This window comes from Malurus melanocephalus, unplaced genomic scaffold (assembly GCF_030028575.1).
Source record: "Malurus melanocephalus ecotype Western Australia unplaced genomic scaffold, MMel_1.1 scaffold_883, whole genome shotgun sequence".
NCBI lineage: Eukaryota > Metazoa > Chordata > Aves > Passeriformes > Maluridae > Malurus > Malurus melanocephalus.
The window spans coordinates 98,928-110,592 of NW_026624115.1; the positions used below are offsets into that span (position 1 = coordinate 98,928).

At 43.9% G+C, this 11,665-nt stretch overlaps 1 protein-coding gene across 1 annotated transcript in view; it reads right to left on the reverse strand.

Moving 5' to 3' along the window:
- UPF2 (UPF2 regulator of nonsense mediated mRNA decay) overlaps positions 1-6,726 on the reverse strand; it is a 55,566-nt gene extending 48,840 nt beyond the window's left edge. The window contains exons 1-3 of the mRNA XM_057385871.1: positions 6,595-6,726; positions 1,436-1,793; positions 1,332-1,356 (exon numbers count right to left, since the gene is read on the reverse strand). Coding sequence (XP_057241854.1) covers positions 1,332-1,356; positions 1,436-1,775 — 365 coding nt within the window. The 5' untranslated portion in view covers positions 1,776-1,793; positions 6,595-6,726. The remainder of the gene's footprint in view (positions 1-1,331; positions 1,357-1,435; positions 1,794-6,594) is intronic.
- Positions 6,727-11,665: the final 4,939 nt, after the last annotated feature.

Below are 11,665 nucleotides of genomic sequence, written 5' to 3' on the forward strand. Positions count from 1 at the left end.
TTTACCAAGCTAATCCTAGAAAGCTAAAGCATCTGCTTCAGAAACTCTTGTTTAACTTTTGTGCTGCAAAGGGCAAGTACTACTTGTTACAAAACAAAATTTCTCAAATATTTCTATGCAGAACATATTAATCCCAACAGACCTCAAAAATATAAACATAAAACTCTGTTTACTACAGAAGAGGACAACAGCCTTTCAACAGGTTACTGCATTACACAGTTAAGGGAAATGTTTTGATTCCCAGACTATTGAAATTACACAGAAAATTTGGAATAGGTGAAATGTATCTGTCCCAGCTAGAATTTGGCTATGACATTGCCTCAATCTTAAAAGTGACACGTTTCACATAAGAATGGCCAGAATCTAAGCTTTATTGCTCTAAAGATGCCATCTTCAACACTGTAGGACCTTTGGATAGCGTATTAAGAAACATTATCTTGGTAATATCACATATTAAACTGCCAAGTTACATTTTGAGTTTGCCATCAGGTATCAATTTTCTGTAACTGATTAAAAGGAATGTCAGTCATTTCTCACAGCAATTTGCTCCTATTATGTATGGTCTGTATCCCCCATTTTTTWATGTTAACACTTCATCTTCAATGCAACTGTGCTTCTTTATTATCCTGGATTGGGGTGGGACAAAGTTAATTTTCTTCAGAGTATCCTGTATGGGACTGTGTTTTGGATTTGTGMTGGCATCAGTGCTGGTAACACAGCAGTGTTTTCACTATGACTGGGTGGTGCTTACACCAGCTGACCCAAACCCTATGACATCATGGTCAACATACAAATCTGGGGGAAGAAGGAAGGGAAGGGATGATATCAGTCATGTTGTTTCTCTTTCCAAGTCACTGTTGCATTTGATAGGGCCCTGGTGTCCTGGGGATTGCTAGAGAAGTGAGGAATGAATTCCTTGTTTTGGTTTGCTTGCCTGCAGAGTTTCTGCTCTACCCATGGAACTGTATTTTTGTCAACCCACAAGTTTCCTCACTTTTTCATTTCKGATTCTCTCCCCCATCCTGTTGAGGGGAGGGAGAGGCTGTGTGGCGCTGATGCTGGCTGGAGTTAAATAATAACATTTACTCAGGCATAATTATCCATTCCATGGTCATCACATGCAGGACACTATCAAGCCCCCATAACAGTGGTTACAAGTGAAAACTCAAAATCTCTTAGAAGTCATAAAGCACCATCAGACAGACACATAAAATTTGTAACATAGCATACAACTTACTAAAAATAACTCAAACAGTTCATTTTTTATAATTCTGCCCACAATCCTGATAGCACAACTCCAGGCACAAYTAAACCTTTAAAAGACAACTTACTTCAGTTGAGCAGCTTCTTCTTCTTGTTTCTTTTTCTCTTCCTCCTCTTGTTTCTTTTTCTCCTCTTCTTCAAGTTTCTTTTTTTCTTCCTCTTCTTTCTTCTTCTTGTTTCTTTTTCTCTTCCTCCTCTTGTTTCTTTTTCTCCTCTTCTTCAAGTTTCTTTTTTTCTTCCTCTTCTTTCTTCTTCTGCTCTTCTTCTGCCTTTACTTTGTCCTCTTCTTTTTTCTTCCGCTCCTTGTCTTCCTTCTTTCTTTTATCCTCTTCCATTTTTTTCTTTTTATCTTCAGGAACTTTTAAAGGCTCTCTCTTCATGCCAACCTTGACATCTTCTTTTGGTTTCTCCCTGGTGCTCACAGGTCGCCTTTCACTAAATTCTTTTTCTTTGTTATTTAACTGAGATTCTTTTTCTTCCATATTAGTTGGCTTTTTGCGCTCAGCTGGCATTGTGTTACCCAGGCAAACCTGCAGAACCACAGGAAAATAAGTACTTTTAAATTGCTGTTGATATTTTAGTCATTTTTTCACAGCCCACCCATATTCACTTAACTCACAAATGCATGACTCATCAGAATAAAGGTTTAAGTTTTCTTGAACTAAGGAATGGACCTGGCAGGTAAAAACTAATCATTTTGTGTGTTGTACTGAAAAGTTATCTTCAGCATGAATTGTGAAATAAAAGAATCTTGAAGTTTCTACAACCCAAGGAATCTAAGATCTTGAACATAAACAGAAGTCCTGCTGAAAAACAAAATTCAAGACTGATGAAAACAAAAGTACCCCAAATTAAAAATAAGTACATGTTTGATACATCAGCATGCACCTGCACCTCACTGACCTTTCTACAAATCTCCTAMGAATACTCTCCCTTCCACTACCATTTCTTAGGATCATAGGACAATGCAGGTTAGATGGGACCTCAAATAATCCAACCACCWGCTCAAAGCAGGGCCAGCAATGAGTTAAGACTGTTCCAGGTTCTGTCTTGAAAACTGTCAGGGAAAGAARCTGCACAATCTCTCCAGCCAATCTGCTCCAACGMTTGATTATCCTCACTGTGAAAAGCCATCAACTTGCTTTCTTCTTTGCTCACCCCTCCCCAGATTTCCTCAGCATCTCCATCACTCAGCACAAGTAACAGCTGAAGAGCAAGCAGTGCTGACTAAGCTTGTACGCACAAACCCTCCTGCCAGTAGAGCAAACGGAAATAATATCAGAAAAGCTGCAATTATCAAGAGCTGTCAAAGGCACAACTCCTCGCTCCTTCTACTCAACCAGCATTTTGTAGGAGCTTTACCCTCTTTGGGGTTTCCAGCCCACTAAGCTTTGGTTTCGTCTGCCGTAGTACAGAAGAGGTAACAAACACTTAACACAAAAGGGTAAATCACAGTACAATTTTGATAGAGAGGATACTGCGATGAGCACCTTGTTCAGCCCCGTGCTCCAAGCAGATTACATCAGATCAGAAAGTTGGCTAAGGTTTTAGTATCTCCAAGAACAGAGAAGCAATGGTCCTCTCTGAGCACACTGTGAGAAAGCTTTTCCTAATACCAACCTGGAAACTGTCATTCCCCATATGGTGTTTATTTCTTTTCATCCTATCCCTGCATGGCTTTGAAAAGAACCCAGCTTCATCTTCTCTGTGCTCTCCCATTAGGTTGTTTTAAGACAGTAATAAGATTTCCCACCTCTTCTTAAAGATCAAGAACACAGTTCTCTCTGCTTCTCTTCAGATATCATGTCCTCCAGCCTCCCTGTGTTCTTGGTGACCTTCCAATAGACTTGCTTCAGTGTGTCAACGCCTTTCTTGGGAACAGAGRATCCACACCTGGATGTGGTAAGTACTGAAGAGAGGAGGAAGACTCACCTTCTTCAGCCTTACGGTTAACTTCTGATACTACAGCCTAGAATGCAGGGCTTTCTGCTGAGTCATGTCAGGGTCACTGGCCAGACAAGACCACAAGAAGCAATCAGAACCACCYAAGCTTTTTTTACTTCAGGCTAAATAAATTTCTTAAAACCAAAAATAATTTTCACATACTTAAATGCTTCAGGTTGAACGCATATATAGGTGGGACTGATAGGACACCACTGCRTGTGACACCTTCTGAAGAGGCTTCACTTTGTTTTCATTAGTAACACCAGTTACCAATGGCCACTCCTATTTTTCACCTTTCTAACATTTTACTCTGACTGGATGAAAACATGCTAGATTCACCAATTCCCTGCATCTACTCAGAGTGGATAATGAGACCCTTGCATTCCAATCTAATGTAGAGCACCTCTGGTATTATTTTAACTGTTTTGAAATACGTTTATAAAGAAGACTTCAAAATAAAAAAAATCTGTTTCTTAATAATTTGAATATTGCACATTCCCTCTGCCATCTCCCAAACAATAAAATGACTGATTCATATACTGTCTATCCCACTCAGATGAGACTCTGTATTACAATATTTAAAGTGCTTGTCCAGGGCTTCTGAAGAAAAAATGGTTTGCAAAAATTAACGGTATCAGTATTCACATATGGGCAGTAACAACTTACCAATGGGGAAACCTATTCAGGACTTGGCCTCTGGCAGCAATTGGCAACACCAACAACAGAGAAATGTCGCCGACACTGATTTATGGAAATCAAATCAGCATTGCTTAAACAGACAGTAGCAAATTTGGCTCCCTAATGCATGTCTACAACTATAAGATTTCAGATCTCAAAATCTCAGAACTACTTGAATTCCAAAACCACTGATCTTAAAACAGCATTATTATGAAATCAGTACTTAACCAAAGAGGGAAGGGGTTGCAGATGTTTAAAGAAATGCTGGAACAGCATATCAAAATTCCAATACTCTGAACAAAATATCCAGCCACACATGTAACTTTTAACAACATGGTCACTTCACCACAATCATTACAGTACTCAAGCTCTTACTAAATTTAGGAACTCAGAATTCTGTTTTAAAGATGTATCTGATGTTTGCTTGTATAAAAGTAAACCAGAGAAGGTGGGATAAAAAGAAAAGGGGTGGAGCATAATAAGGCACATTACGATTTTGACCACAAGGCAGTATAATTCACTTTTTCGCATGAACACTGGTGGCCAAAAAACCTCAAAAAATTCATTTTACAATAGGTTACTGTTCTGTATCCCAGAACAGGTATGTTACAGTACTCCTCACTCCCTGCTACGTGTACAGCTCCTTATCTCCCAAACCTTTCCGATGGCTCTGCCAGCTCATTTGTGCCGACACCAAATGCCCGAGGGCAGGAGGAGGTGGTGCGGCCGCTGCCTCAGAACTACACTCGGACTGATCCAGCGTGGAGCTACACCCGGGCTGAGCTCGCAGCCGGCATGGAGCCTCCCTAATAGSCAGTGTAGAACTGTCCCACGTGCAACTTTCACAAAAGTTGTGGCAAGCAGAGAAAAATGGAAACAGGCAGCGGGCTCATCTGGGCCTCATTTCTATAGGGAACAAGGGAGRAAACAAACAGTTCAGTCCAGATTAACAGAAACAGAAACAATAGGAGAAACTTAGAGATAAGGAGAACTTCTATTTAATACTTCATATTTACATAATGTACTGATGAAAAGGCGCCGCAATGACATGAATTCTACAAGACAACAGATAGAATAAACCAGCATTCACACCTATAGAAGATTAAAAAATATTAAAAAAGACARAGAAAACAAAGACAAGATAAACATCCCTATGACTCTGGACTCTTGGCAGCCCATTTCTGGAGCAACACTACATGCTTAGTTTCAGACAATATAGATAATATTTTTTCAGAGCRAACTATTTCTCTTAATTTTTCAATATCTGACATACCTTGACTCATTTGCAGTTAGGACAATTTCTATTGTACTTAAGCTYCTATTTTTTTTTTTCATTACAATCTTGGAATTTGAAAGAAGGGGACTGGGTTCATGACACTCTGGGCTCAGAAATAGTCTTGAAACACAGAAGTAACATTTAAGAAAAACCATCTATGTACTTACTCTCGACAAAAGCAAAGAGTAATATAAGGTATTCAGCATCATGAATCTACACACAATTCAGAATAAAAGGATAAACATTAACAYCTTAGCCCTCAAAGCAATCCTCTCAGGTCAACAAAAAGTCTRTTCTCATAGCCTGCAGTAACATGATCCAGAATCCCAATCCTTGCAATCACAACTATGAGGAAAAGAAATACACTTCTATTAAACTAAACATATTGAGATTTTTCATCAGAAATTGAATGGATCACATAAACAGTTCTTCTTGCAGCTACSCTATTATAAAAGATATGGGAAGTAAAGAATGTGGGCAAGACGTCCTACCKCTGACTGCCTGAAAAACGTCAGAGCAACAGACTCCTACACCACTAGTTACCACACCACTAGAAGATTGTAAGTTTCAAGAACTGAAATGTCATGAAAGTCCTCTTAACGCAAGGGAAGGTGTATAAGAAAAATACCCAGGTCAGTGAGGAGAAAATAAACTTAGCCACAGGTTTTGGAAGGTAAAACACAGAACACAAAAAACATAGTGCAGAGTCTCCCAACACAGTGGCAGGGAAAGTTCACAGAATATCCTGACTTGGAAGGGACCCACAAGGATCATCGAAGTCCAASCCGTRGCCCTGCACAGGACACCCCAAGAGTCACACACCACGTGCCTGAGAGCCTTGTCCAAACGCTTCTTGAGTTCCGACAGGCTCGGTGCTGTGACCMCTTCCCCGSGGAGCYCGTTCCCATGCCCAACCACCCTGCGAGTGTAAAACCTGTTCCTGATATCGCACCTAAACCTTCCCTGACACAGCTTGAGGCCACTGACACATCTTCTGGCCGGCCTGCCGAACAGYCGGGCACTTTTACTTTCGCTTCTATACTCTCTCGGGGATAATGTTTTGTTGCCAGACTTGCAGGAACGCGCTTCCCACCGTGAAACAGAGGCCTATAGGCAAGGCACTAAATATAAAGGACTCCTTCGCTACCACCCCAATCGCCACTCACAGCTCTCCCGCAGCCCGGGCCCCTTCCCGGATGGGACCGGTAACTCGGGAACAGCCGCTTCCTGTCCTGTCCCGGCCTCCCCCTCCCCGTGTCCTCAGGCACCGCCGCCCGAACCTTCCCTCATTCGAGCCCCACGGTCCATCCGCCTCCGGGACCTCCCCTCCCCGTGCCCCGCCAGGCCTCTGTGCTCTCCTCTCGCTTTCCCTGGGACCCCTTTCTCGCACATACTCCGGCACCACCCTCCCGTCCTGTCGGTGTCCCCGGTACCTGTGCCCGGTGCCGACATGGGCCCGCCCGGCGCCGCCGCCGCCGCTGCCTCCACCTCCTCCGCCCCTCCGAGGCCCCCGAGCGCTTCTCCCCTCACGGCGGCCGGGCCTCCGCCGCGCTGCCTGACCCACGGCGCCGCCCCGACCGAGCCCGCCGCACCCGCCCCGCCACGCCCGGGCGCGAAGGGAGGAGCGGCGCCGCTCCAAGGCGGCAGAGCCGCAGCTGTGGGCGGTGCGGAGCGGCGCTTCCCGTGGGGCGGGGGGTCAGGCAGCGCGCAGGGCAGCCCCGCGCGGGGTCCTGGGGCCGGACGGGTTACCGGGAGTGCGGAGGCGGAAGGGGAAGAGGAACGGGAATGAGAATGGAAACGGGAATGGAAACGGGAATGGAAGAGGAAAAGGGTTCGGCCCCGCGTCCCTCACAGCGGCGGGGAAGGGGAAAACGGGCTCTGAATGTCTCTTCCTTGGTGGCCACAGCGCACTACTCGGCTTGTGGCCCCGCGTGACGTCACTTCGGTGACGGGTCTGTGGCCGCCAGCCGTCAGGTCCGGGCGGGGCCCTCAGATGTCACCGTGATAAAACACTGGGGGTAACGGTGGCTGAACACCAAATTACTGCCTAAGTGGTGGTTTAATAGGCGCCCATTGTTGTGCCAGTTCTGGGCTCCGCAGTGTAAGGGGGACAARGRGCTACTGCACAGGGTCCGGCGGAGGCCACAGAGATGAGGAGGGCTCGGGAGCATCTCTCGTATGAGGAGACACTGCGGGAGCTGGGCCTGTTTAGTCTGGAGAAGACTGAGAGGGATTCTCATTAATGCATATAAATATCTCCAAGGCCAAGAGGATGGTACAGGGCTCATTTCAGTGGTGCTGACCGGCAAAACAATGGCAATGAAATAAAACACAAGGGATCACCTCAAATGAGGAAGAGCTTCTTTACRTCGAGGGTGGCAAAACACTGGAGCAGGCTGCTCACAGAGTGTCCCTCTCTGCAAACATTCAAAACACACCTGGATGTGTTCCTGTGCCACCTGCTCCAGGTGACCATGTCTTGGCAGGAGGGTTGGTCTCCAGAGGTGCCTTCCAACCCCACCTATTCTGTGTTTCTGTGATTCTATGTGTTTTCTAGTCAAAATTTGGTCTCTCTGCCCTCCTGCCCAGTCAGTCTTCCCACCTGGTCATCCAAGGATATTTTACAGTGGTGAATTTAGTGGCACAAATCTCTCAGATTTGTTGGAAATGCTCCCTGCCTGCGTGTCTGGGCACAGTATCGCCTCCTGGGCAACTCTGAGCAGGATAAAAAGCTGGCACAGCACAGAGCTGCAGAGTGAGAATCCTGTGTTTATTTTACATTTTGAACCCAGGTTCTGACAGAAGCTTTTTCTTTGGGTTTGGTTAAGCCTTTACAGCCCTCTAGGCTTAGAACAAGCCCTCAGCAATATTGGACTGTGACAGCAGGCACAGGCCTGGGTGTGCATAATGAGATTATTCAGCTGCTAAAGTCCCTTTTTATTCAGAGGCAAGAGTCGGCCCCAAGAGAAGACACTGTTTATTGATGCAGAGTTTAGGTGTGCTCTGCCAGCTGGTACAGGACTAGACAGGTTTGTTTTTTGTTTTTTTTTTTCCAGGGAGGAGCTCTCCTCCCTGCAGTTTAACTTCCTTGCTCATTTTGCAGACATGTCTAAAAATCTCTGGACAAATCTGAAAGGATGGAGTCGTGCTTGCTATTGACACAGATCATTCATGAGTCCCTGCTCACAAAGATCTCATCTGCTTGCCAAAAGATCTTGTTTTAAGAGTTGATTAAACTGATTCACTGGAGTGCAGAAGATCCATGGGCAAAATACAGTAAAAAGGGGGAGGGAAAATCCATGTATGTCAGTGTTGGCACTTCATTTTCCAAAGGCGCCAATCCATTGGCATGTCAATGGGTGCTTTGGATCACTCTTTTTAGGGGGGATTAAGTTATATTTGGGTTAAGTATCAGTGGCACTGGCATTACATCAAGAGATGTTTGCTTATTTTCTTTTGAAGCACGATTCTGCTCTCTCTAACATGAAGAAAAAGCACGATCACTACAATTTTGAAAGGAAAGCAAAAGCTTCTCTGTTTATACCAYACTCCCACATGTTGGAACTGTCTCTTGCAAAGGCCATTCAAGCAAATCTTGGTTTACCTTTGGTAACTCAGGAAACTTTTCCTCCTAAAGTACCTGTTTCMTGTGTGCACATACTAATCAAGCTTTTCTACTGGTTTACCAAAACCAAAACCATGTAGATGTCGTTTCAAAAATGTCAGACATACAGCATGTCTTTAATGCCTGAAACTCTTTTCCCCAACTATTTTCCTCAATTACTGGCACCAAATTTGCACACAGTATTCAGATTGTGCCAAATACTGGCCTAATGTAGAATCTGTAGGTGTCCTCACTATTTCCTTGTAGCCAAATCCAGCAAATTATCTTTGCCTAATGAGCGGATATTCACATAACTTTTTTAGCCCAGTCTGWTTTTTTCTCATGATTTTTKGAGATTATTTATAGCCACTGTTTCCTGGAAAGGAGCTACATTTTAGTGTGCATATTCTTCTAATGTGTACAAGCTTTCACCTCATYCTGTTAAAATGAATCATGTTTGGTTATCTCCATCTTGACACTCAGCTTTAASGTAACCTTTCTTCACCACTTACCTCCAGCTGACAAACTTTATCCGCACTCAAGGTGTGGGCAGTATTTTTGGGTTGATGTAACTATTAAAGTGACAATGGGGATAATTCCTTTAGAAATACCCCCAATGCTGCTGATTTTCTATTCTGCTAGGTAGTCAAGACACTTACTATTTTGTATATACAGCCTTGGTTTTGTAGCATTTCTGGTTTATTTTAGTGAGAACATCATGTAGTACTGAACCAACCTTGTACACAAGTGTTCTCTAGGAAGGCTTTGTGCCAGAAGAGCCAAGCTGGGAGAGTCACTTTTCATACACCCTCAGCAGAGGTGTTTCTGCTGGCACAGGTACCACCTTCTCMCATTTAGACACGAACCAAAGTCAACAAAACCTTTTTCTTGACCTTTTTACAGCAATGCTTTTGCCACGTGTAATCTTGTCCTACGTAATATGATTTACGCTGGCAAATCTGAAAAGTACATTAAATCTTCACTAACTGGATTTTGATTCATAGAAAAACCTCAACAAGTTGAATTGATGAGATGTATTTCATAAAGACCTGCTTAGACTTTATTAAACTTTTATTAACTTATATATGCAAATATTCCATTAGTTCTCTGAGATCCACATTGTATGACTGAATCATCTCATTGGAGAAACTGGAAAATTTTTTATGTTCAAACTTATTCCTATCAATGTTAATTGGGAAATTTTTGACTAACTGCCTATCTGAAAGCAAAATCACACTGATATCTGTTRTTTGACTTGCTTAAGAACTGTGGAAAAGTATTTCATCATCCTGCAATCTGCCTGCAACATTTGTCTTTTTCCCCAAGCATAGAATGGAAATATTTAACTATATCAACCTTTCTTCCTCTCTACTGTCAACTTCAAAAAACACATAATCTTGCAGCATTATTTTCAAAGTTACTTCATTCTAATTGAAAAAAAAAAAAGTTAATATTCAAAGCCACATTTCTACAGCACTTTACTGTATTTGCCACAGGTCCACTATCCTTCTGTAGCTGTATCCTTTTGCCTTCTTTGCAGTATTAAAGGTCATTTATTTTGATTTTTTTCTCCCAAATTGGCTTTTATAAATATGCATAAACACAAACATATAGGCCTCAAGGAAACAAGCGGCCCTTCTACAAGAACTGTGACTATCACCAAATCCTGGACCAGCTGGTGTGTCAGAACTGATTCAGTTCCAAAACCCAGTTCYACCTGTTCCAAAGGCAAATACAATGGTTTGATTTGGACAGAAAATAYTCTTTGATTTCCTTATTGTGAAGGCAACAAAAGTGCAACCAAGCCTATGGAATTTGCCAGTACCCCAGACTTGCATTCACACAGAGTTTACGGAAAGTTTGAAGTTGGAAGAGACCTTTAAAGATCATCTGGTTCCAACCCCCTGCCATGAGCAGGSAYAYTTCCCACTATTCCAGTGGGTCAGAGCTCCATCCAACCTGTCTTTGGACACCTCCACAGATGGGGGTATCCACAACTTCCCTGGGCTCCCTGTTCTTCTACCTTACATGCTCACAGCAAAGAACATCCTCTGAATATCTAATCTAATCTAATCTAAATCTACACTGTCTTGGTTTGAAGCCATTCCTACTTGTCCTTTCACTACATGCTCTTGTAAAAAATCCTCCATCTGTCTTGCAGGCTCCCTTCATGTACTGGAAGGCCGCAATGAAGTCAACCCATAGCCTTCTCTTCTTCAGGCTGAAGAAGGGTTATCAATTCTCTCAGCCTTTCCTCATAGGAATGCTGCTCCATCTCGCTAATTATCTTGGTGGCCTCCTCTGAATTTGCTCTGACAGGACCCCAGAGCTGGATGCAGCACTGCAGGTGAGGTCTCACCAGAGYAGAGTTGGAACGGACTTCTGGAGATCACCCAGTCCAACTCCCCCTGCCAAGGCAAAGTCACCTGGAGCAGGTGACACAGGAACACATCCAGGTGGRTTTTGGATGTCTCCAGCGAGGGAGACTCCATCACATCCCTGAACTGGCCTGTCCCAGTGCTCTGCCACTCTCAATGGAAAGTTCTTCCTCATGTTAAGGTGGAACTTCTTGGGTTTTGTTTTATAGCCATTACTCCTGGTCCTGTCGCTGACCACTGCTGAAGAGTCTGGCACCAACTTCTTGGCACCTGCCTTAGAAATATCTATGTGCATTGATGCGGTCTCCTATCAGTCATCTCTGGGAGACCCAGCTCCCGCAGTGTCTCCTCATACGAGAGATGCTCCAGAGCCCTCCTCATCTCGGCGGCCTCCACTGGACCCTGTGCAGTAGCTCCTTGTCTCCCTTGTACTGAGGAGCCCAGAACCGGGCACAGCACTCCAGATGTCCCTCGCTCGCAGCCCAGGACACCACTCCCCTTCCCGTTCGTTCGGCACTGCAG